Source organism: Dermacentor albipictus, chromosome 7 (genome assembly GCF_038994185.2).
Source record: "Dermacentor albipictus isolate Rhodes 1998 colony chromosome 7, USDA_Dalb.pri_finalv2, whole genome shotgun sequence".
Lineage (NCBI taxonomy): Eukaryota > Metazoa > Arthropoda > Arachnida > Ixodida > Ixodidae > Dermacentor > Dermacentor albipictus.
Window position 1 is genome coordinate 15428365 of NC_091827.1, and position 26302 is coordinate 15454666.

The 26302-nt window shown below is 46.9% G+C and overlaps 1 protein-coding gene across 1 annotated transcript; it reads left to right on the forward strand.

Annotated features, from left to right (window-relative positions):
* Positions 1-12249: 12249 nt before the first annotated feature.
* Positions 12250-25096, forward strand: LOC135914386 (uncharacterized). Its single transcript, XM_070521306.1, has 5 exons — positions 12250-12253; positions 20591-20790; positions 20866-21026; positions 21101-21299; positions 21377-25096. Exons 1-5 carry the CDS (start codon positions 12250-12252, stop codon positions 21500-21502), a joined length of 690 nt encoding a protein of 229 aa, XP_070377407.1. The 3' UTR covers positions 21503-25096.
* Positions 25097-26302: the final 1206 nt, after the last annotated feature.

Consider the following 26302-nt stretch of genomic DNA (forward strand, 5'->3'; position numbering starts at 1 on the left):
AATGTATTTCTACTCATCGTCATTTGTGAGCCCAATTTGTCGAAACCAATAACTGTCAGGATACGAACGTATCATGTCATCAACAAATAGTGCATGCAGCAAAATCAGTTTTTTTTGGTCGTGAACTCGCCTATGTTTTGCAACCAATTGCGCCCCACAAACTCTTGTTTACTCTCATAGGCGTGTATATATCGCCTTCCAGCAATTTCGATACTAAAAGATTAGCGGACATATCTTGAGTGTTTGTCCCGCCCCATGGGTCATCATAGGAGATTTCAATGCACACCATCCAGCATGGGAAAGTACAAAGACAAATGCAAGAGGACGAAGATTAGCAAACATCGCCTACAACTACGGCCTTACTCTCTTGAACGATGGTAGGCTCGCCTTTCTTCGAGGCGTGAAATACGGCAGCTGCCTCGACCTTGCTTTCGTCTCCAACTCTCTCGCCAGATATGTGAAGTGGTTTCCAGATATTGAGACACATGGGAGTGATCACATTCCCACCTATCTGAACATCAGAGGCTTGTCGTCTAGATCTGGCCCACGGAATACCATTCGGACGATTCAATGGGCCAACTTCAAATCTGATATGGAATATGCCTGCCGCGAGGGCCTACCCTCTGGGTTAGAGCAAACAATTAAAAATACGATGCAAAACGCCACTCGCGTGCTGACGATCTCTTACACACGAAACGACTTCAACATGGAATTAAAGCGACTTCGAGAACTTCGTCGCCGGGCGGAACGTCGATTTCGACGTACAAAATCAATCCATGACCTTAGGGCAGCCAGGAGGATTCAAAAGAAGATTCAACGTCGAATGGTATATTAGCGTTGGAACGTTGGGCAACGTTTTGCCAGACACTCGACCCCCGCAAGCCGCTGTCTCACATTTGGAAAACGGCGCAAGGTCTGCGTTGCCTTCCGTAACAGCGTTTTCCATTCAAGGCGCTCGCGCTTTTCCAAGGGCGGCAAGTCATCGATGTCGCAGAAGACTTTTGTGCGCAAATGGCATAACAAGCGGTACGTCCAGATCCTCCAGCCCGAGATGACGTCCCCCATTCCCGTGATTGCCGCATGGACCTTCCTTTTACAATGGAGGAGCTCGAGGCGGCACTAGCTCTCTGCAGGCGCTCATCATCTCCGGGTCCAGATGGTATATCCTACCCAGCCTTGTGTTATCTCGGAGAATCCGCACGCATAGCATTGAGTCTCTAGAACACCTCATGGAAAGAGGGAAATGTTCCTGACGAATGGAAAGTCAGCCGCCTGGTGCCAATCTTGAAGCAGGGCAAATCCCCGCTAGAGCTCACCTCTTACCGCCCGATAGCGTTGGCCAGCTGTGTAGGAAAGATAATGGAACGGATGATCCTTGACCGCCTGGAATGGTACCTTGAATACAAGATTTATTCGAATTCCATGGCTGGTTTCCGACGTGACCGCTCTTCCATCGGCAATGTAGTTGATCTCGTTTCATATGTCCAGCACGAAAGGTCCCGAAAACGTTTATCTGCAACTTTATTTTTAGATGTGCAAGGAGCACACGATAACGTATTACATCAGGCCATTCTCGACGCTCTTGTGACGGTTGGCCTAGTTGGTCGAGTATTTTTGTGGATTGCAAGTTGCTTATCTGCAAGATCATTTGCTAACTGACGATGGCCCAACGGCGCGACGCTATACCAGCAGGGGCGTTCCTCAAGGCGGTGCTCTCAGCCCGACGCTATTCAACCTCGCTCTTATTGGGCTTGCTTAATACTTGCCAACTACCAACATTTCAATATACGCAGATATCTGTGTCTGGACTTCGGCAGTCACACGTCCTCAGATACGTGCACGGCTTCAAAGAGCGGCTACTTTGACAGCGAGCTACTTGTGGGAACAAGGTCTCAGCATATCACCAGCAAAATGCGCCCTAGTGGCATTTACTCGCAAACCAATGACGCCTCATGTCATCTCAGTCAATGGGCGCACCATTTTCTATGTCGGAGCCCAGATTTCTTGGCGTAATTATCGACCGAGACCTCTGTTGGAGCCCGCACGTGGCTTACATTGAAACGGCGCCTGACAGCAACCTCTCAGTTGTTTAACTACTTGACAGGAAAGACATGGGGAATGTCAGTTGACGCAATGATGAAACTATACAGAGCTCTTTCTCGGTTTTTTAAGATATTGTCTATACCTGTAGTGAACAACACCTGCAAGACTAATTCGTGTTCTGCAGGCAGCACAAGCTCAAGCACTCAGTTTGCCTTGGTTTGCCCAAATGCACGTCAACAGAGGCTATTGCGATTGCTCGGGACCATCCAATGGTAAGTCGCATCGCGGTGGAAGCCCTGAGAACGCACATCAGACATTTTGCACGTGCCCCCTATCACCACCTTGCAGCACCACCTTCAGACAGGCACCAATCATCCTTCTCTAAAGCTATCGTCAAGTACAAAGACAAACTTCCCTCGGGCTTCACCGCTGCACCTAAACCATCGATACACCCTTGGTGTCTTGTCAGCCCCACAGTCCATCTCAGCGTACCAGGAATCGGGAAAAAGTCTGAGCTGTCGTTGTCTGTGCTGAAACAACTGTCTCTGCTTCTTCTGCACGAGGTACGCGGACAGTACACATATTTATACTGACGGTTCCACACACATCCAATGTTCTTCTGGTGCTGTGGTCGTCCCAGCAAGAGGTATTACCATCAGCTTTAGGACTGACAACCCAACGACATCATCTGCAGAACTAACAGCTTTTCGCGCTGCATTTTGTTTCGTCAATAGGGAACCATCTCCACAATGGTCAATTTTCAGTGACTCAAAGGCAGCCCTACAATCTGTGCTATCAGCCCTGCGTCGCGGGCCCATTCGAACAGCTCGTGCTCGATATTAGATGCCTACTCCATACATCACATGAGAAAGGACAGCACGTGACGTTTCAGTGGCTGCCAAGTCACTTCGGCGTCATAGGAAATGACGCCGATAAAGCCGCTCGGACAGCTCTTGAACACACACAGGAAGAGGCCATACCACTTTCACGGTCCGACGCAGCCAGCAGACTTCGATTGCTTGCACCGAGATCACGCTCTCTATGGTGCACACCAAGCAGCCAAACCAACCGGAGCAATCGTCAACACGACCTGCCCTCTTTGATGCATCTCTGTATGCCAACTGGGCTCCGCTGAAGTGAGGCCACCCTGCTTTACCGCTTATGGGTGGGGGTGGCCTTCACGAAATCTTATTCGTTTCGAATTAGAATGGCCGACAACGCTCTCTGCTATGCCTGTCTTTGCGAGGGGACGCTGGAACACATTCTGTGCGACCGTCCTGAATATATTATTCAGAGACAGTCCCTGGCGTCCGTTCTCGCGCACCTTGAGAATAGACTATTGTCATTGAAACTATTTTCACATATTGCCGACAGAAGACATCGCAGCTGAAGGTGACAAAGGGATTACTTCGGTTTATGAAGGAGACCGGCTTGGACAAGCGGCTGTGACAATGATGTCCCGTACCGCGCAAGAGTGACAGACTAAGTATGTGTGTGCCGTGTTATGTGCTGTCCATCTCTTCTCCCAGTCTTTCATCCCCACCCATCCCGCTCCCATGTGTAGGGAAGCAAACCGGTTAAGCTAAACCGGTTAACCTCCCTCCCTGCCTTCCTTCTCCACTTTTACTTCATTCGTTCTTACCGTCTTTCCATTTCGGCTATTCACAAGCATATCCAGCGGGCGGTTGTGCACATCAATTTTCCGGCCGTGTTACGCCTGCATTTTTCTCGCTGGTAGCTTTCAGCTGGGAGACGCAGATTCGTTCAGCTCCCTGCACTACTTCTGATAAGTGCCATCTATCTACTCCAATGGTACTACGGTTGTTTTCTCGTGTGGCGGATAAGCCCTGTGGCATTTAAGGTTCCGAACCTCTGCTTTTGAATTAAGCCGTGTTTTCCTCTGACGGCTATGGTTACTGTTCTCTGTGCTCCTTGTCTTAGTCCTGTTGCTACACCTTGCCGGCTCCGCAAGTACACTTTGTGGGCTTCCGATGAAATTTGCTGTCGAATGTATTTATTATGCAGACCTTCGAGGTTAGGTTTATGTTTCGGAAAACTTCGCCACACAGTTTCCAAAACGCTTTTGTATGTCGCTCTCCCAGTAAGACGACGTTGAATTTCTTCCGTTCGTGGTTATATTTCTTAGCTAATTTCATTTCCTCACCCGTAATTTATTTCGTCCACTCGGAGTGCCACATTTTTCACAATGCTTTGGTAACTCTACGTAGTCTTCACTTTTGTCGAAGGTTGCCCTCCTATTCTTCAATGTTTCCTCCAAGTTTTCTGGTTCCGCCCATCGGCTCCGCAGAAGTTAGAGGAATAGGTTCTCCAATTCCATCGTGAACTTGTGTGAACGATTGTTTTTTATTGATACCACCTACTTCGTATATTCGGGTATATAGTTCCCCATTATGCAGTACCCATCCACCGATCGCTTTCCGCAGTAGACTTGAAAACTACTGATGAGCCTCTCACAGAAACCGCCCCCACAAGGTGTTTTGTGGAAGAAATTTCTACTTTGTGATAGGTCATAAATTGTTCAGTTATCGACGTGATGTTGCTGTGACCGCATTGAATACCTTATTCGTTCTCCTGAAAGTCTTGCATTGTTGCTCAGCACATTCATGTTAGAGCTGAGAAACACCGAAAATAATGCAGAAAACCGATGTGAAGCGCCTCCAACGGTTTCGCAATGTACCTCTTGTCACGGCAAATGTGAAAGCTGGTACAGTTTGGTTATGTCTCCTTACTTTTTTTGTAGTTGCTCCCAGCGCACCGTTGAAACATAGACCAGCTATTTCAGACTGTGGTCTTCGTTACTCACCCTCAAGAGGAAGTTCTTGCTCTTACGACGATCTGGAATTGCATCTTCGCCACACAACGCACTGTCGTATTTCTTTCACGTATACGCGACAGTGTACGGCGTACTCCACCGTGAAGGTATTTCATATATGCGTCGCACTAATAGTCAACGAACTATTCCATTTACACGTGATCGGGTGCTGCTCGTCTTGTGATACGGGCCCTACCGAAAGCGCCCTTGAAGTCTCATTGGGTCTTTATCTTAATATACCTGGTATTCGCCTACTGTCTGCACATTCGCTTGCTTGCTGAATTTCTGCAATTTTTCAATATACACACTTTGTTCTAGCCAAATCAGACAGGTTTCGTCGGTATTTATTTCTTTTGCTTTTAGTGGACCCTAGAACTTGTCATCTATTACTCACGGAACGAAAGATTCACGTTGTTCCTCTCCAAATATTCAAGTAACTGCCGAACTTGTCAACTTCAGTGCCTGGTCTTGAGATCCTTTTCGACGTATATCTGACACGAGAATCATCTCTTTTCCTTTCATTATTATCCGGCATTTTCTAACGGCTATTTTTCCTGCAGCAACTGGGATCTCTTCTACAAAATTGTTCACTACGACATCTCTTCTACGGTGATTCCTGGTTATACCTGCTCGATTTTTCACTACTATTGACGTATCCCCATTTTTCTACTGAGTACGTCTTCTTTTTTTGTGTTCAACGGGTGCTTTATGCATTTTCTTTCTCCAATGCAGCACGATTGTACAAGTGGTCCGATACTTTACTGTTGCTCGAAAGTTCTAATTTGCGAGACTGACGACGGTGTTCATTCAAGCTACTTTTCTTTGCCAGGACCAGCAGTGTCTCCTCTCTGATATAACAGTACCATGAAGGTTGCACTTGAATACACCGCCGGGCTTGCATCCGATAAGTGTCGGTGCTTACGTTCCGTTTTCTTATTGTCGATGCGCTCTTGAGGCATTCAGTCCTTTATCTTCCTCAGTATATTTCTCCATAGATCAATTACGTTCGTCTGGGAGAAGGTTGTCCCAAGATTCCGGTTTTTCCCGTCATTGAATACCGATATTAGCTGTTACAGTGCAGGACGTTAGAAATTCCAACCAACCGAATATTTTTGCCCTGGCTTCGTTGCCCTTCGTTGGCATTTCACTGGAGTCTTCATATTGATATGATCGCAGCATACCGTCGGCCATGTCCCAGTTCATTCCTAGAATACTGGTCTGGCTTGATCACGTAAGAACGGCACATTGATGCGCATTTAAATTCTCATTTCTTCACCGTTTGATGTCCCTTTGCAAATCATCATTGCAGCACAGCGAATTTTTCTTGCTTCTGCCTTCACGGCTTCCGCCTCGTTTCTTATGATCCAAGCATAACTTGATCATCGCAAACTTATTTATGTTTGCTGTCATTGCAAGAATTTCTTCCAAAACTCCTTAACAGTGTTGCTACATCTGCATTCAAATTTCCTCCTGGCTGAAGATAATAATTCAGAACATTCCTGATCTTAATCACGACGCGTCAAATACTACGCCTAATTTTCTTGCTAGTAGGTCTTTTCGAATTGCTTCATAGCGCGATATGGTAGTTATTGTTCAGATTCTTCCGAGCACGCTCGCTTTTCCATTCCAAGCGTGAAACATCTCGCATTGAACAGCCGTATTTTTATCTCGGTACTGAATTCGTTTGTCTTCGAGATCGTCTTCCGATTGCCACTTCGTCGATTTCCATGTTAACTTGCTCTATCCTTCTGAACAGTCCTTGTGACTACATAGTCCACTTCATGCATCGTTTCTTTCTGAGGAGCTAAGCTAGTATATTCCACCATCAAAAAGTTCAAAATTGAAGTCGCCAGCTACTGCGGCGTCAAGAACCATGGCGAGTTTAGCGTTTCGCAGTTCTACACCACATGGGTCAGGCACGATCCATTCGGGCATTTTCGATTTTCCATTGTATCTTCGTTTCGTCTTTCTACTGGGCTTCCCTCCTGATCTCCACTACTGGTACGTGTCTTTTACACGGGACTCGTATTAATACTCTGTACTCCAATGTTTAACAAGTAAGCATTGTGCCGCTGCAGGTTCTACAATCCTGTTTTCAACTGCGGTCCTCAAGCGTACCCAGCGTGACCCTGCACTACACTACGGTCTGCGCTCCAAAAGCTTACTTCCGCCACGAGCATCACCTGTTACAGGAGCGGCTATTACTGCTTCTACATTCCCTCGCCAGTGGCGTCCTGCTGGTAGACTGGACTTGTCTCCTCGCCCTGCACTAGTAATGGTAAGTGTCGTTTAGATTCCAGATTTATTGGTTCCCCCCAAAAAAGGTAATTATATGACAAATATGCAGACGAGGGTCCCAAAGTGAGAGAACTGTTGTAGGACCCTCGGTTAATAACATATATCGCGATATCAGTAGTCGGTAAATTAGCGTTATTATAAACATCTACAGATCAAAGACATCATTAGACATGTCATTTACAATCAAACACGAAAACGCACGTTATAAATGAAATACGGAAAGAAAGCATGGATGTAATACAAGAAATGACGTGAGATAAAAGTCTGTGGCGACGAGCGACCACGTAGACCGGTAAAGTCGGGCTCTCGCAGGAGAGGAAGAACCGACACTCGATCGCTTAGCGTAGCATTCTTTTTAATGATCTTCGGAACGCTAGCCCGCGCCGGAATGCGCCAGCCGCTCGAGCCTCGTGTAGACGCGAGCGTCCGCGTCAACTCTCGTGCGACGCCGATGCTGCTGCCGCTACAGAGGGCTCCCCCCCTAGAGAGGAGGAAAGTTCGACGAACGATGGAAAGTCCACGTGACGCGGCGTGTCTTGGCGTTGGTCTTCGGTGTCACGTTCGCTGGCGGCGGCGAAGGATGCAGCAGAGTCGCGTCGCATACTGGTGGGGCTGAGGGCGCGGGTGCTTCGATGTAGGCGGGTTTGAGACGTTCCAGGGCAATTGTGTCTGATCGGCCGTTGACATTGACAACAAACGTCGTCGGACGACGCTCTAGAACACAATATGGCCCGGAGTAGTGTGGTTGCAAAGGCTTCCGTACGGCACAGTTACGCACGAAAACGTGGGTAGCAGAGCTGAGTGCGGGAGAAACGTACGGGAACCTTGCTGCTTGTGAACGTGTAGGCACGGGGCGCATCTGGCTGAAGAAGGCTTGCAGGTCGGCGACGTATTCGGCAGGTGATGGCATAGGCGTTTTGGGGGTGGCGACAAAGAAATCGCACGGAAGGCGTAGGTGAGTGCCGTAAACTAGCTCAGCACAGGAGCAACCTAGGTCGCTCTTGAGTGCGGCTCTGATGCCAAGTAAGACGAGGGGTAAATGTAGGACCCACTTCTCCGGTGATTCATGTGCCATAAGGGAGGCCTTGAGATGCCGGTGAAAACGTTCAACTAGTCCGTTGGACTGCGGGTGGTAAGCAGTTGTGCGAAAACGTGTCGTTCCGAGTAGTTTGAGTAGCTCGTTGAAGAGCGCCGAGTCAAACTGTCGACCGCGATCTGTGATGATTGTGGATGGGCAGCCGAACCTTGCGATCCAGGTAGACACGAAAGCTGCTGCAACAGTGGGTGCGGAGATGTCTGATATAGGTGCAGCTTCCGGCCATCGGGTATAACGGTCGATACATGTCAATATGTAGCAGTAACCTTTCGAAGGTGGGAGAGGGCCGACGAGGTCCAGGTGTACGGTGTCGAAACGAGCATCTGGTGGAAGAAAAGATTTGGCAGGCGGAATGGGGTGACGCTGGATCTTCGAACGTTGACATGACAAACAGCAGCGAACCCAATCGCGAACTTGCGCGTTTAGCCGAGGCCAAACGAAACGACTGGAAAGAAGCTTCTGTGTCGCGCGTATGCCAGGGTGTGACAGGTTGTGCACGGTTTCGAATAGACGTCTGCGAAGGGATGCCGGAATGTATGGTCTGGGTGTGTCGTTAGAAGTGTCGCAGACGATGGACGTACCATCTGGGGTCACAATGACGTCTTCCAATTGCAGGGACGTTGGCGAATTCCGGAGTGTACGAAGTTCAGTGTCGTCACGCTGTTGGCTGGCGAGTAAGTCGGCCTCGATGATGAAAGGTTCCGATGTCAACGTGGAAACGACATTGACACGACTCAGAACGTCAGCTGGAATGTTGTCGGTGCCCTTGATGTGGCGGAACGTTGTTGTAAACTCGGAGATGTAGGAAAGCTGTCGAATCTCGCGGGGCGAGTAACAGGACGCCGAACGATTCGTTGCGTGCACAAGGGGCTTGTGGTCAGTCAAGACAGTGAATGCACGGCCTTCGAGGAACGGGCGAAAATGCTTGATAGCCAGGTAAACAGCGAGTAATTCACGGCCGAAAACGCTGTAGCGGGACTGCGCAGGCTTCAGTTTCTTGGAGAAAAAAGCGAGTGGATGCCACTCATTGTCGATGAATTGCTGCAGAACGGCACCAACGGCGGTATTTGAAGCGTCGGTCATGATGGCAGTAGGGGCGTCTGGCTTTGGGTGTCTAAGCAGCGTGGCGTCGGCGAAGGCAGACTTGACTCTTGTAAAAGCGTCGGTGGCCTCTTCAGTCCACTGAAGCACTTGCTAGCGTTTGTTTACCAGGAGAGCGTCTAGCGGAGCCATAAGTCGTGCGCACTCGGGAATGAATCGGCGGTAGAAATTGACAAATCCGAGAAATTGGCGAAGCTTGGTGAGTGTGGTCGGTCGGGGAAAGTTTTCGATGACGCGAATCTTGGACGGCAGAGGTCGAATGCCGTTAGCGTCGACGATATGACCGAGGAACTCGAGTTCGGTTTGACCGAATTCACTCTTGGCGGCGTTGATGATAATTCCTTTACTGGCAAGGCGTGAAAACAACAACCGCAAGTGGTGAAGATGTTCTTCGGCCGAAGAGCTTGCAACGAGAAGGTCGTCAATGTATGCAAAAACGAAAGGCAAACCTCGGGTGACGGAATCGATGAAACGCTGAAAGGATTGGCCCGCGTTCCGTAAACCGAAAGGCATGCGGAGAAATTCGAAAAGACCGAAGGGCGTGGTGATGGCGGTCTTGGGAATGTCTTCTTCAGCGACCGGTAGTTGATGGTAGGCGCGAACGAGATCGATCTTAGAAAAGATCGTCGCACCGTGCAACGCTACCGTGAAGTCCTGAATGTTCGGTAGAGGGTAGCGATCAGGAACTGTGGCGTTGTTTAGGGCCCGGTAATCGCCGCATGGGCGCCAGTCTCCCGTCTTCTTAGGCACCATGTGAAGCGGTGACGCCCAGTTACTGGAGGAAGGGCGGATGATGCCAAGTTGCAGCATGTGTTCGAACTCCGCGCGAGCGATCTTGAGTTTCTCCGGGGACAAACGCCGGGGTCGGAAGTAGACCGGTGGGCCGGAGGTGACGATGTGATGGCACACGTCATGTTGTACCGGTTGCGTCCAGTCCGGCAGGCGCGTCAAAGTGGGAAACTCGCGTAGGAGCGCGGCAAAAGGTTCCTCCAGCATGGCAGAAATAGGCGCTATGGGCGATGTGCCTGATGATGGGGCGCCGGAAACGGATAGCTGGGTTACGGAGTCGATGAGACGGCGTCGTTGGATGTCCACAAGGAGTCCGAAGTTATGCAAGAAGTCTGCTCCAATGACTGCATGACGGACGTCTGCAACCAGGAAAATCCAGCGGAACGCTCGTCGAAGGCCAAGGTTTAGCATGACGGAGCGTGACGAGAAAACTGGAATCCTGGTGCCATTGACGGCTTGCAAAAACGACACAGGAGTCGCTTTTCGGTCGGAGCGCTGGGCGGGGAGAATGCTGACGTCAGCACCTGTGTCGACCAAGAATCGTTGTCCCGTAACTCTGTCCGTCACGTAGAAAAGGCGACTTGTGTGCTGGGCCGGACCACTCGTCGCCGTTAGAGGTCGGCCGGCCTGTTTCCCTGCCAAGCGCAGGGACGCCGACAGTGACGAGCGTCGTTTCCAAAACGGCGGTGGTAGTAGCAAACGCCAGGCGCTGTAGTTGAGGTTTCATTTTGGGTGCCCGTGCGTCTTGATCTGCTGGAACTACGGCTGCGTGGGCGACGAGACGCGCGGCGATGCTCCGCTCCACAGATGATGCGTTCCAGGCGCTCACACAAGGAGTCGAGCGGAGATTGCACTGCAGAAGAGCAGGGAAGAGTTTGCAGAGCGGTTGTATTGTCACCCGGAGACGGTGACGTGGCTGCGATGGTTGGGGTGGCTACTTCCATGACTTTGTCGGCCAAAGCGGCAAGTCCGGTAAGGTCCATGGTAGAGGCTGTCGCCAGGACCATCTGCACGTTAGCCGGGAGTCGTTGCAAAAACAGTTCGCGCAACAGCGTGTCGTCGATGGATCTCGCGTTGTTTCCGAGCAGCTGGCTCATTCGGCGAAGAAGTTGACTAGGGCGTCGGTCGCCGAGTTCTTCAGCGGACAGAAGCTGCTGGATGCGAGAACGCTGTGAAGCTGCTGTGCGCTGTAGCAGTGCTGCCTTGAGATCGTCATAGGCGGCGGCAGACAATGGGGAGTTCAACAAATCTGCTACCTCGTCAATGGCGGCGGGCGAGAGCGCTGCGACGGCGTAATGAAACTTCGAGGCTTGAGAGCGGATACCAGCGACTTGAAATTGCGCTTCGGCCTGAAGAAACCACGCCGAAGGATGCTGGTCCCAGTACTGTGGGAGGCGGACAGCGATGGCGGAACAGGAGGGCTCACCGCGTTCCTCGGAATGGTTCTGGCCTTGAGCTCTCGTAGCGTCGGTCTGGTCCATGGTCGTCTCTACCACAGGAGCGTATGGCAATATCACGTCCGGGGTCACCAAACTGTGGCGACGAGCGACCACGTAGACCGGTAAAGTCGGGCTCTCGCAGGAGAGGAAGAACCGACACTCGATCGCTTAGCGTAGCATTCTTTTTAATGATCTTCGGAACGCTAGCCCGCGCCGGAACGTAGTCAAAGGTACACCGCCAGATCGTAGTCAAGTTAACGCAGGTAATGATGCTTAAGGTGGTTTTTAAACATTGCAAGAGTAACCCGCCTTGGTTGCTCAGTGGCTATGGTGTTGGGCTGCTGAGCACGAGGTCGCGGGATCGAATCCCGGCCACGGCGGCCGCATTTCGAAGGAGGCGAAATGCGAAAACACCCGTGTACTTAGATTTAGGTGCACGTTAAAGAACCCCAGGTGGTCGAAATTTCCGGAGTCTTCCACTACGGCGTGCCTCATAATCAGAAAATGGCTTTGGCGCGTAAAACCCTACAATTTAATTTTTTAAAGTTAAGCATTGCAAGAGAAGTACAGGATTTTATGGTTGATGGTAATTCATTCCAAAGAGAAAATGCAGCGAAGGAAGATGTTTTTTGCTGTAATTGATATGAACCATGGGTAAGAAGAAATTGTTGTTAGTCGCAAATCTGGTCATATTTTTAATCTGCGAAAAGTCAACTGCAATGAACGGAAACGTAAGGTTATTATGAAGCAACTTGTGGAGTAAGACGAGTATGTTAAACGGGAACAAATTATTAATAGGCAGGATATTATACGCGCGAAGTAACAGAGGCATTGGATTGCATGGAGCTAGAAGTGATAATGCGTACTGACTGATTTTGGATATGTTGAATTCATAAGTGACAAGCGTACGTGGTGCCCCATGAAACAATGCCGTAATGCAATGAACCTAGTTGGTGGAGTTAAGAGAATACGGAAGATCATTAATATATAAAAGGAAAAGCAAAGGCCCCGAACTGATCCCTGTGGTACAGCTTGGTTAATACATTTTGTTGCTGAGAAAGTATTCGCTGCATGCACTGTGTATGGTCGGTGAAGTAAATATTTTAAGAATGTTAGCGCAGGACCGGTTATTTGATAAGAGTCAAGTTTATTGAACAGGACTTGATGGTTAACTGTGTCATAAGCTTTACTGAAGTCTAAAAATACAGATCTAAGTTCCCCGAATCAATACATTTTTTTATGTAGTCAGAGATAGAGCAGCTAGATTCGTGGAACTTCCAGGGCGGAAGCCAAATTGATTGTTCTTTAGCCAGTTAAAGTTTGTTAAGTAGTTGTCAAGACGTTTAACAAATAATTTCTCAATGAGTTTACTAAGGCAGGAAAGAATTGCAATTGATCGGTAATTAACTGCGTGTTTGTCGGCTTTTTTAAAAACGGGAATAATCTTGGCATTCTTTAAAAATGAAGGGAATGCACCTTCTTTAAGCATAAGGTTGATAATATTAGAGCGTGTCGCAAACTAAATGCGCAACCAGTTTTAAATGCCTGACACAAATATTGTCTAAGCCAGGCCCTGTATTTTTAAAGTTGGCAATCGTGGAGCACACTTCATTTGGTGTAGCTGGTAACAAGATTGTGTCGTACGGCTCAAAGTATTATGCAACTGCGCATGTATGTTATTAGTGTAAACAGAAGAAAAGTAGTCGGAAGAAGCATCAGCAATTTCGTTGGGCTCAGAAAGAGCGAGACTATTGTAATTTATTTTGGTTATTGCGGCATTAACAGACGATTTGTTCAGAAAAGAGTTCAATAACTGCCATTGCTTTTTAGGGTTATCCTTATTCTGATCAAATTTATTTTCGTAGTACCTTTTTTTTCGCCTGTTTAAGTAACATTCAGTAATTTACAGTACCTACTATAGCGTCTAGCTAGTCCAGTATTAAAGGGCTGACGTTTAGTTTTCTTGTACATGTTTTCCTTCTTAAACTTTCTAGAAGACCGTCCGTCATCCATGAGTTGCGCGGATATTTATACTTTTTCCCACATTTTACAGTGCGTGTATTAGTCGAAACGGTCAATAAAAATAAAGTACAGAATTTGTTTAGTGCTTCTTCGGGGTCAGACATAGAATTAATTGGCGACCAATAAGTTCCACTGATGGCTTCAATAAAGGTATCTGCACTAATTACGGAAGTGAGGTAGCTATTATCGCTCTCATGTATTTCATTGTTAAATGTAAGAAAAACAGGAAACTGAATCGGTTATGTTAGTATTAATAACCCCGGTACAAGGCGATGGTGATATGTTAGATAACACGTGATCAATTAGCGTACTGCTCCCACGAGAGGCTACTCTAGCTGGGTAGTGAATGAGTGATTCAAAACCGAATCCAGCAAAACAATCTAAGTTGTCTACGAGGTAGCTTCAGTGTCAAGTAAGTTAATATTAACATCACCTACAATAACCACATCCTTATTTTCAAAAGCTAGCTTGGACAATACTGCATCAAGAGAAAGCAAGAAATAGTTAAGGGAAGATTACGGTGAGCGATAAATGCAACCAAGGATCAAGTGCTTATTGTTAAGAAATGACCGGTCGACTTCTATCCACACTGACTCGCAATGATTCACGTTAAGTGCCAGATCAAATCTGCGAGCGTAGGTGACCGCTTGTGAAACAAGAATGGCGGCGCCACCATAACTTAGTTGGACGATGACAATACTCGGGTTGATAAGATGGAAAGCCGCTCATGTTGTTCTCGGAATCAGAAAGCAAGGTCTCCGATACACAGATAAAAGTGAAGACATGGTGAAGTGAGGCAATGAAGTTATAATTACATCTATGTTCTTCTGAAGGCTACGGGCATTGAAGTGAATGAGTGATCGTTTATTTGTGGTAAGACGAGATTTTACGTCATTGGGGTAGAGCAAGGCCATGGAAAAACGGGAAAGAAATATTTAGTGAATCGCGTGAAAAATCACGGGACTCGTATTACGGCTGTGTCCTCCACTGTTTAATACGCACGGTGTCGTTGCAGGTTCTGCAATGCTGTTTCCAACTGCGGTCCTCAAGCGTACCCAGCGTGGCACTGCTCTACTCTACGGTCTGCGCTCCAAAAGATTACTTCGGCCACGAGCATCACCTGTTACAGGAGCGGCTGATACTGCTTCTACATTATCTCGCTAGTGGCGTCCCTCGGGCAGACTGGACTTGTCTCCTCGCCCTGCGGTACTACTGGTAAATGTCGTTTGCTTGGGACTTGTAACAATAAATTATGATTGACACAGCCGTAGTACAAGTTGGGCTACATTACAAGTATTTAGTATGCAGGAGGAGATCCCATAGTCATACTGTATCGGGACCTTCTGTACGAGAAAAGAGTTGAGATCTCAAAGCAACAGTAGCATATTATGTAGTATAGAAGCAACAGGAAATGAACATGAACAAAGCAAAAATACAGAATTGATTAGAAATAACAAGGTTTAGCTTATCTCATGGTAGCAAGAAGAATGGTATGGGAATGAAATACCGGGAGTTTATCTGCAAAAGAAAAGAAAAAAAAAACGGACAGAAATCAGTTACAGTAAATTTTCTCAGTCTGTCAATAATAAATGCCTGTTTAGTTCCTTTTTGAATTAGTGTAAAGATATTTTGCTTTTTATGAGAGGAAGTGTTCCATAATCATATGGAAGAATTTCATGGTTTGTTTACCGTAGTTAGTGCGGATTCTTGATGAAAGAAAATTGTTATTCAACGTTAATCTGGTGGTACTATGAATTATCGGGTTAGGTGGTGAAAATGTGATCGATGGTAGCTCATTACGTAGAAATCTTTTGGAAGAAATACCTTGGTTGTATTAAGTGAGCCCAGAAATAGTAAGGATGTTGTTCTTGTGTAGTTAAGGAAGTGGGATTAGAAAAGCGTGAACTATAAGTAATTATCATGGCTTGGATCTCAACTGCGTGTAGAGACGCAATATGAGTATTATAGGTGGTTCCCCAACATATTATACCGTAAGTAATGAGTGGACGAAAGAGTGGTAAAGTGAGAGCTACGTGCTACGTGTGAACTAAGCGCGTGCTTTAATCAAGATGCGCATACCGTAAGCTATTTTCTTCTTTGTGAGCAGTATGATTGTAATATTTCAGATTACAATAAAGTAGAATGCCAAGGAAAGATGAACTTGGATGAAGGCAGTGGGGACCAAAACTAGTAGGTGGAATGGAAGGTGTTTTGCTGATGTGAAGAGAATGCAACAAATTTAGTCTTAGTTGCATTAGTAGATAATATGTTAGCATTACACCACCTTAGAATGTTTTCTTAGTCAGCATTTAGCTTATTAACGAGAGATATCTTTATGAAGTGAATAGTGTGGTATCATCTGCGTACAGAACGCATTTTGTCGAAGACAATTGGGTAAATCATTAATAGAAACTATGCAGAAGTGGCCCTAGGATGGAGCCCTGGGGCACACCGATGCTAGTAGTTCGCTGTCGAAAATAAGCACTGGAAATAAACAATTTAAATCCGGTTATATAAGTAGCTTTTCAGTAGCAAAAGGGCAGGACCGCAAATGCCAGTTGTTTCGAGCTTAGAGAATAGGATATTATCATTTATGCAATCAAATGCTTGCGTTAATCGATGAAAACTGAGGCGGCGAGAAATCCCTCGTCGATAAATTTTTGTTGGTCCGTAAGATAAGTGCCAGCTCTGTGGAATACCCATGGCAAAAATCGAACTGGCATGCAGATACGATATTAAATTTAGGTATTTCCTTAGCCGCATTTCAATTAGTTTCTCAATATCTATCCCAAATAACGGCAGAATGCAAATAGGTCTGTAGTTGTGCAATAATGAGCTATGGCCTTTTTTTTGCAAACTGGGATAACTTTGCCACGCTTAAGTTGAGAAGGAAATAATCCAGTCTTGAATAATAAACAATAAATGAAAGTGTCTGAAATTAGGTGCGCAATTGTTAGCTGGGTGGACCTCAATTCCAGGGATTGTCACTTTTAGGTGATTTATAACAGCAGCTAATTCTTCTGGCTTTGTAGGAAATAAAAAGAATGAATGAGACCGTTCATCTTGATGATCTGCGAAGGAGTAGGTGGATTGTTAGGAAACAAACTACTAAAAGCCTAGCCAGGGGAATCGAGCTCTGCTCCATCGTTTAAAATTCTGGATGCCTGGTTTAGCCGTGTGTCTATTTAAAAAGGATTTGACAAGCTCGAATTTCTATTTAGTGTTATTAGCCGCCTGTAAAATTCTTTGCTCGAAATACAATCGTTTAGCTGATTTTATTTTACAGTTAAGAGTGTCACAGAAGCTTTTAAATCGGGAACGTAGTTTCATGCTAAATGGTTTCCTTTTAGTTTTCCTATACAAGTTATCCCGTTTGCGCATTTCTGCTAACTGCTGTGAGAGCCATTGATTGTGAGGAAATGACACATAATTCTTCCATTTCTTTTTGGAGGCAAACTTGCAGAAGTATGATGTAATTATAGTGGAAAGAAAAATTGGAAAAAAGCTTTCTGTGGGTCGTTTAGTCATTTAATTTCAGACCAATTTGTATTTGCAACAGTAGTTATGAAGCCATCTTTGTCAAGACCATCATTAGTGTGAGAAAGGAGGTAAGGTCGCACATTACAACTGAAAAGTAAAAGCAGACGGTAATGATCACTGATGTTGATTTGCAAAACTTTTGCCTCTGGTGAATGAATAAGGTTAGAAAAAGCATGATCAATAAGTGTGCCTGTACCATAAGAGACTTCGCGTGTGGGCACGTTAAGCAATCATATTCGTAGCTATGGACTGAACTAGTGTAGTTAATACAAATAGGTGCTGTTTCGAGTAAATGTTTATCACCCTATACCAGTTCTGATTTCTAGTGGTACAGTATGTAAAATATGATCGAGATTTTTATAGAATTCATTGACTGACGATGAGGGAGAACGGTAGATGCAGCCAAATGTGAAATTCTTGCTATGTTGAGCAAGAAAGCAGTTATTCAATTCAATCCAAACAGATTCGCACTAAGTAACCGTTAAGGATAGATCATGTCTTCTTCGATAAGCAATATTAGAAGAAACATATATGGCAGCACCACCGTGATTACTCACCAATCTGTTGTAGTATTCTGTTTTATAGTTAGGGAAGCAATACAAATTTTTGTCATCGTCAGATAACCAGGTTTCAGTACGGGCAATTGGTGAAAACGGACTAGTTAGCGATGGGCGGAACTTATTGATAGCGTCGAAGTGCTTACGAAGACACCTAGCAATAAAATGAATGATGGAATGAAATCCGTCTAAGAATTCAAGTGATTGGATTTCAGTATAAAAGCCAGGTTCGTTAATTGGTTAAACAATTATGCCTAGTCTAATTTGGTTAGGTCGAATTCGTCACGAATAGTCAGAACTTTGCTGTTGGTAGTCTTCCTAGCCTTAGTTTCGCAGTTGCCCGTCCAAAGGAACATCCAGTTATTCCTTCAAAGTAAAAGCCTTGACAAAGAGAGCCTTGTTACATGGGGTCAGATGCTCATATACAAAAATGGAAGCGTTAAAAGAGCCGGAAAATCTAATGTCGATAAGACAATGTTTGGCTTCACGCGCTTTACTAACAATCGGCTTTCTTGGTTCTTAATGGAAACAAGCGGTGATATCTTTCTTTACATTAGATGTGGTGGGAACGCGATGAACAATGTGCAAATCGCTAGGCCATACGGGACGACCACTTCTGTCCCCTACCTCCTCCAGTGTTTCACAAATAAGCACGGTGTCGTTACAGGTTCTGCACACCAGTTTTCGATTGCGGTGGGTATCTAGCACACTCCTGCACATCGACTCCACGGTCTGCGCCTGAAAAGACTACTTCGGCCACGAGCATCACCTGTTCCAGGAGCTACCACTACTGCTTCTACATTCCCTAGCCGGTGGCGTCCTGCTGGTAAAGTGGACTTGTCTCCTCGCCCTGCATTACTACTGGTAAGTATCGTTTACACGGGACTCGTATTAGGACTCCGTCCTCCAGTGTTTAACAAATAAGCACTGTGCCGCTACAGGTTCCGCATTCCCGTTTTCAACTGTGGTCCTCAAGCGTACACAGCGTGCCCCTGCACTACTCTACGGTCAGCGCTACAAAAGATTACTTCGGCCACGAGCATCAGCTGTTCCAGGAGCGCCCATTACTGCTTCTACATTGGCTCGCCAGTGGCGTCCTGCTGGTAGACTGGACTTGTCTCCTCGCCCTGCATTACTACTGGTAAGTATCGTTTACACGGGACTCGTATTAGGACTCCGTCCTCCAGTGTTTAACAAATAAGCACTGTGCCGCTACAGGTTCCGCATTCCCGTTTTCAACTGTGGTCCTCAAGTGTACACAGCGTGCCCCTGCACTACTCTATGGTCAGCGCTACAAAAGATTACTTCGGCCACAAGCATCAGCTGTTCCAGGAGCGACCACTACTGCTTCTACATTGGCTCGCCAGTGGCGTCCTGCTGGTAGACTGGACTTGTCTCCTCGCCCTGCATTACTACTGGTAAGTATCGTTTACGTGGGGCTCGTATTAGGACTCCGTCCTCCAGTGTTTAACAAATAAGCACTGTGCCGCTATAGGTTCTGCATTCCCGTTTTCAACTGCGGTCCTCAAGCGTACCCAGCGTGCCCCTGCACTACTCTATGGTCAGCGCTACAAAAGATTACTTCGGCCACAAGCATCAGCTGTTCCAGGAGCGACCACTACTGCTTCTACATTGACTCGCCAGTGGCGTCCTGCTGGTAGACTGTACTTGTCTCCTCGCCCTGCATTACTACTGGTAAGTGTCGTTTACACGGGATTCGTATTAGGACTGTCATCCAGTGTTTAACAAATAAGCACTCTGCCGCTACAGGTTCTGCATTCCAGTTTTCAACTGTGGTCCTCAAGTGTACACAGCGTGCCCCTGCACTATTCTACGGTCAGCGCTACAAAAGATTACTTCGGCCACAAGCATCAGCTGTTCCAGGAGCGACCACTACTGCTTCTACATTGGCTCGCCAGTGGCGTCCTGCTGGTAGACTGGACTTGTCTCCTCGCCCTGCATTACTACTGGTAAGTATCGTTTACGTGGGACTCGTATTAGGACTGTCATCCAGTGTTTAACAAATAAGCACTCTGCCGCTACAGATTCTGCATTCCTGTTTTCAACTGTGGTCCTCAAGTGTACACAGCGTGCCCCTGCACTACTCTATGGTCAGCGCTACAAAAGATTACTTCGGCCACAAGCATCAGCTGTTCCAGGAGCGACCACTACTGCTTCTACATTGGCTCACCAGTGGCGTCCTGCTGGTAGACTGGACTTGTCTCCTCGCCCTGCATTACTACTGGTAAGTATCGTTTACGTGGGACTCGTATTAGGACTGTCATCCAGTGTTTAACAAATAAGCACTCTGCCGCTACAGGTTCTGCATTCCCGTTTTCAACTGCGGTCCTCAAGCGTACACAGCGTGCCCCTGCACTACTCTATGGTCAGCGCTACAAAAGATTACTTCGGCCACAAGCATCAGCTGTTCCAGGAGCGACCACTCTTGCTTCTATATTGGCTCACCAGTGGCGTCCTGCTGGTAGACTGGACTTGTCTCCTCGCCCTGCATTACTACTGGTAAGTATCGTTTACGTGGGACTCGTATTAGGACTGTCATCCAGTGTTTAACAAATAAGCACTGTGCCGCTACAGGTTCCGCATTCCCGTTTTCAACTGTGGTCCTCAAGCGTACACAGCGTGCCCCTGCACTACTCTATGGTCAGCGCTACAAAAGATTACTTCGGCCACAAGCATCAGCTGTTCCAGGAGCGACCACTACTGCTTCTACATTGGCTCACCAGTGGCGTCCTGCTGGTAGACTGGACTTGTCTCCTCGCCCTGCATTACTACTGGTAAGTATCGTTTACGTGGGGCTCGTATTAGGACTCCGTCCTCCAGTGTTTAACAAATAAGCACTGTGCCGCTACAGGTTCTGCATTCCCGTTTTCAACTGCGCTCCTCAAGCGTACCCAGCGTGCCCCTGCACTACTCTATGGTCAGCGCTACAAAAGATTACTTCGGCCACAAGCATCAGCTGTTCCAGGAGCGACCACTACTGCTTCTACATTGGCTCGCCAGTGGCGTCCTGCTGGTAGACTGGACTTGTCTCCTCGCCCTGCATTACTACTGGTAAGTGTCGTTTACACGGGATTCGTATTAGGACTGTCATCCAGTGTTTAACAAATAAGCACTCTGCCGCTACAGGTTCTGCATTCCAGTTTTCAACTGTGGTCCTCAAGCTTACCCAGCGTGCCCCTGCACTACTCCACGGTCAGCGCTACAAAAGATTACTTAAGCCGCGAGCATCACCTGTTCCAGGAGCGAATACTACTGCTTCTACATTACCTCGCCCTGCACTACTACTGGTAAGTGTCCTTACGCGGGATTCGTATTACGACTGTCCTCCAGAGCTTAACAAATGGGCACTATGTCGTTACAGGTGCTGCGCTCCCGTTTTCGACTCTGGTGGGTACTTCGCAGACCCCTGCACATCGACTCTCCGTTCTGCACTCAAGGAGATTACTTCGGGCGCCAGCATCAGCCGTTCCATGTGCGACTGCTATTGCTTCTACATTCTCTCGCGGACGGCGTCCTGCTGGCAGACTGGACTTAGCCTGGCGCCCTTGCACTTAATTCTGGTAAATATCGCGTACACACGACTGTACTCACCTGCGTGTTTTTGAATGACCAACAAACAGTGCTTGTATCGTTTCAGGTTCCCAGTGTTTGCCGTCGCTTGTGGCGCAAGAGAAATGTTCCAGCACGCTCATTTCCTAGAAAATCCCTGGCCTTGCCTCACGAGCAACCATCTTCAGCAAGGTCGTCCTGCCGCGTCATCTAGACAACAGGCTTCCTCATACTCGTGAACGCGTCGCACGTCTGTCATGGCGGTGTCCTGCCCTGTGTGGACGGCGTTTTCATGCTCTGAAGGACTGCGTGTCGTCACCGTCCCGCGACCGTCCATCGGATGTGCTCCTACAGTTCTGTTGCCTTTTGCACATACATATTTAAGAAGTTGAGCGTAGCAAACTCTTCTGCTTTGGAAGAGGGGTACGTTGCTCTGCGAATGGACGGCGCTTCTAGGAATCGGGTTGATACGAAGCAGAACAATAAGAAAAAGGTCTGGTTACGTGGACACCGCTCAGTCCTTAATAAGGGATGTCAATGTTTTCATGAGCCGATCTGTGAATTTTTGGTGGCGAGAGTAATGGACATTCATTGACATTGTGCACTTTTATAGTAGCACGTTGTGTGTGTGTGTGTGTGTCTGCCTGTCTGCCTATACGTGTCGCCTACTCCGTGCTCCATTTCTTTTTCGATAGAGAACGCATGATACGGGCTCAGCTGCTATCTGACGCACTTCGAATTTTTCATATGTTGGTAGCATTTCCAGCGTCACAGTTGCTTCACTTTTCCCGGTATATTCCTGTTGAGAGATTCCTGGTTTGATGGTTTATTATCGTCTATGGACATCCGCTTTTGGGTTGGTCGAACCACTGGTTTCTTTGGCTTTGGTCCTTCGGTTGATCTCTGTGCTCGTTTCAGCATTCAGCGGTTTTGTTCAGGAGTCTTTCTCGTGCCAGAAACGGTCTTCACACATTCTCGGTTCTTCCACGTCGCTCATCACTGACTCGAAAAGAACACGCTACTACAAAAGGACACAATGTCAATGAATGGGAAAGGGGAGGGTGGTTATTCTCGCCAACGGAAATTTCCTGATTTGCTTATGTAGATAATGACGTCCATCTTTAAGAGTGGTTGGTGGTAAGTGTCACCGGGTTCGCTGTTTCTATTTTTTGTTGGTGTCCTTGACTCATCAAATGTTTTTATGGATCTACATAGTTCAACTTATGTATTACCTGTTGTTTGTTTATCGGACAGTGCTACCCGCTGTCGTCGCTTGTTCACCGCGTACGCTGCGCCGTAGTTTAATGTGTCCACAACTATCGCGTACTGTGCAAGATCGGTAGGAATAAAGCGCCATGGTGCCCTTCACGTGGCTGTGACATCATTCCCTCCCGACTGCATTTCAGATTACGAACACTTATGTAATTTCATGATTAAAGTGCACCGCGTGAGCCATTGTCAAACAGCTGTTTCGAAGGGGCTACATGCACTCCCATTATCCCAAGTCGTGTGTAAACACGTCTGGACAAGTGACGTGCGCGAGCACGCTCAAAGAAATCTCCATTAGATGTCCGCTTGTACATTTTGTGTTGAAGCGAGTTAAGTTTACCAGAGTTTCCCCAGTAATCTTTTCTCTACACTGTGTTGATCTCCATTGCTCTTCGAATGCATCTGAATGCGTTTGCTGTGAATAGTGTTTGAGTTTGCACATGCTACAGCTATTATGCTAATCTCGATATCTGGACGCACACTTGATTTATTACGAATTACTTGCATTGTTCTCAACCGGTAATAACCTTACTTCTGCGTTGCTTCATAACGAAAATAGGAGCACTGTTCTTGGTAAATGGTTACGTGTGCAGCATTACGTTGCCTATGTTTTTCGCTGCTTTCATCCGCTGTGATTAAAAAGTCGGCGAACCATGCATGCGCGATTGTGCTCACTCAAATGCATTTTTCTTAAAGGGACACTAAAGGCAGATAAGTCGACGTGGTCTGTTTAAACATCATTATATATACCTCGCAACGCCTGTTTCGTGTCGAGAAAACTCTTTACGAGAAAATTGCATCTGAAGGGCCTGAATACCTGTTTCGAAATTGGTCTCCCGCCACCGAGCCCGGGTAGTGGCGACGTTGCATACGCCATCGCCGCCCTTTCCTGCCGTCGGGGAGTAAAGCGGAGCCCGACAGACGGCGGTACCGAGCCAAGACAGATCGGCGGGTTCGCCGCTGCAGCTGCTTCAAGTGGCGTAAACCGTTCGGGCATCCCGCGTCATCACTTTGAAACTGAATTCTAAGCTACTTGCAGTTTGCGCGAGTATCGCGATCCGGCAAAACCAGCGCAGCACTACGCCATAACTAATGAAACGCGAAAGCGTGGGCGGCACGGAGTCGAGGGAAAACTAAACCTTTCAATGTCGATGATTTTTTTTTCTTTCGAAAAGTGAAATAGAACTGGACAAGCAGGATCCTAGTTCGTCTTGTAATACAATGCAAGGACATCTTGTGCAACGAGTGGTTGAGTACTAGTGACAGAACCTAACTGAGGAGTGCTATACTTGTCTCTAATCATGTCCGGTATTTACCTCAATTTCTCAATTAAGGCTCTGTTCGCGATAATATTGACGCCTTAGATTTTCGCGAACCATATCTATCACCTTAGCTCGACTTAATATTTGCCTTTAGTGTCCCTTTAACCTCGAACATACACACAGCGCAATGTCGCCTTACTCTAGGAATTGTCTTTTTATTTTCCATCTTCAGTCACACGACAGTCCTGCAATTGCGCCACACGATGCTCACAATCGGTTTACGATAGGACCAGTGTGAAGATTCTGACTTCTTGCTATGTGTCCGCGTGGTTCCTTAATGGCTATGGTGTTGGGCTGCTAAGCACGAGGTCGCGCTATCGAATCCCCGCCACGGCGGCCGCATTTCGATGGAGCGGAAATGCGAAAACACCAGTGTACTGCAATTTAGGTGCAGATTAAAGCAGCCCAGGTGGTCCAAATTTCTGGAGTTTCCCACTGTGGCGTGCATCATCAGATCATGGTTTTTGCACGTAAAACCTCGTAATTTTTGTTAATCTGTCATCTTGGAGGCTTTTCGTTGTTTTTGTATAATGCAACTGGTACGTGGAAGCAGAGGAAAGACACACCCACACAGCACTGAATAGTTCGCAGTACGACAGCGATGCACGAAATAACTGCGCATTGAGGTCATAATATTAGAGGATGTGACATGGTATATATAGATCGTCGCCTAGAAATGTGTTGTAATCCCTTCTGTGCGTTTCGCATCTAAGTGGGAAAGTTCGCATACTTACGTGCTGTCCTGTTGTCTGAAAGCAAATGCCGGAAACCTTTTTAAGTCTCCCAGCGAAGGCGCTCTACAACGCTTACCCATTTCAGACAAATTTTACAGCTTGAAGCTATGTGAACTTTAATGTATGCAAAGTCTGTTACTGCACCTTGACTTGTGCTGTTACTTTCGTTTATTGATCTAAGAAAACTTGTCTGTTTTACATTTCTATACGTCGACATATCGTGAAGCTGAGAAATTATCGGTGCTATGTAAATTTCGGTATGTATTTGACATGCATTCCTGTTCAAATGCATAAATGTATGTTAATGCACTGTATATATGCTGCTGTTCGCAGCTTCTGGGATTAACTCGAGTTAAGTAGCATTGAATCTTTTATTTCCGTTTATTCAACAGTTGTGTTTTGCGCTGGTTGTACTGAGCATGCATTGCATTAAACTTCACCTTGCCCAAATCATCTGTCAGAATAAAACTTATTATTCTTGTTGCCCGTCTCACTCACTCCATGTAGTGCAAAGACTGTGCCGTGCCAGCCAACCGTAATGGCACATCCGCTGTCTGCAACTGGTCAAGCTACACCGGCTGAATGGGAGCATCACTGGGAGCCATTCAGAGTATAGGAAGACTGCCTTTCTGTTAACTGTCTTCGTTCTCCACCTCTTCGTTGCGTTGCTACCAAAGACAGGGTGCTGGCGTTTGAGGGCACTAACATCAGGAATTTTAAGAAGTGTACTGTGGCGCAAGTGATAGAGATCGAAACGTTGGTAATGCGTGTGCCTTTAATGGACGGCAAAACTCGTATCACTACAGCAGTCTGCAGCAGTTAACCCATCGCAGTAGCCGAGTCGCTGTGGACGTCCGCTGCTCAGGTCAGGGGTTGGACCGCGGCCGCGGCGGTAGCACGTTGATAACGGCTGAAATGAAGAAAGAAACGCTCGTGTACTCAGTTTCAGATGCAGCTCGCAGAGATCTGCTGAAACTAAGGCTTTCTGGTGGCTTTGTGCAGGTTTCTTTTTCAATGTCCGGGAACTGCAGTTAAGTCCTGCTGTACTTGCATATCTAATAAGATTGGATCAGTATTCATATCTAAAAGGAAATGCAGCTGGTAATTGGCCCTGTAAAAAGTTTGTGACCCGGGGGCAGCCCGGTAGCGTGCGTTTCACGTATATGCAATATAAATGCGTACCCTGCCTACATGTCGGTTATCACACCATAGCCTTGTTAATTTACACCCATAAAATTGGGGTGTAAAATAGGAGTGGGTTGTTCCAAGGGTGTTCCCTTGTGGAAAACGCTTCTCTGGGAGAAAAAGGGCGCTTCATGGGTGTTTACAAAGCGGAAAAAAACCGAAACACCCCCATTGCACTCGTAAGGGTGTAAAAATTTAGAGTATATAGTATCTTCGCATTTACTCAGGTTGGGGTGATAAGAACATGATCTACAAGAGAACCTTTCCGCCAATATACGTACCATAATTTCGAGAACTTCGTGATGCCTTGTGTCTCAGAATTAGTTCCGTTTCCTCGCTATATTGTGTGCGCTAAGACAGCCTATCTAATGTTACCACTCTAATAACAGCCTCTCTAATATTACCACTGTGACTTTCTGATACTCAGCTCGCGCAGGTAATACCTGTCACGTGTGTGTAAACATCTCTAAATACATGTAAAAGGAGAATTCATTTTTCGCGGCA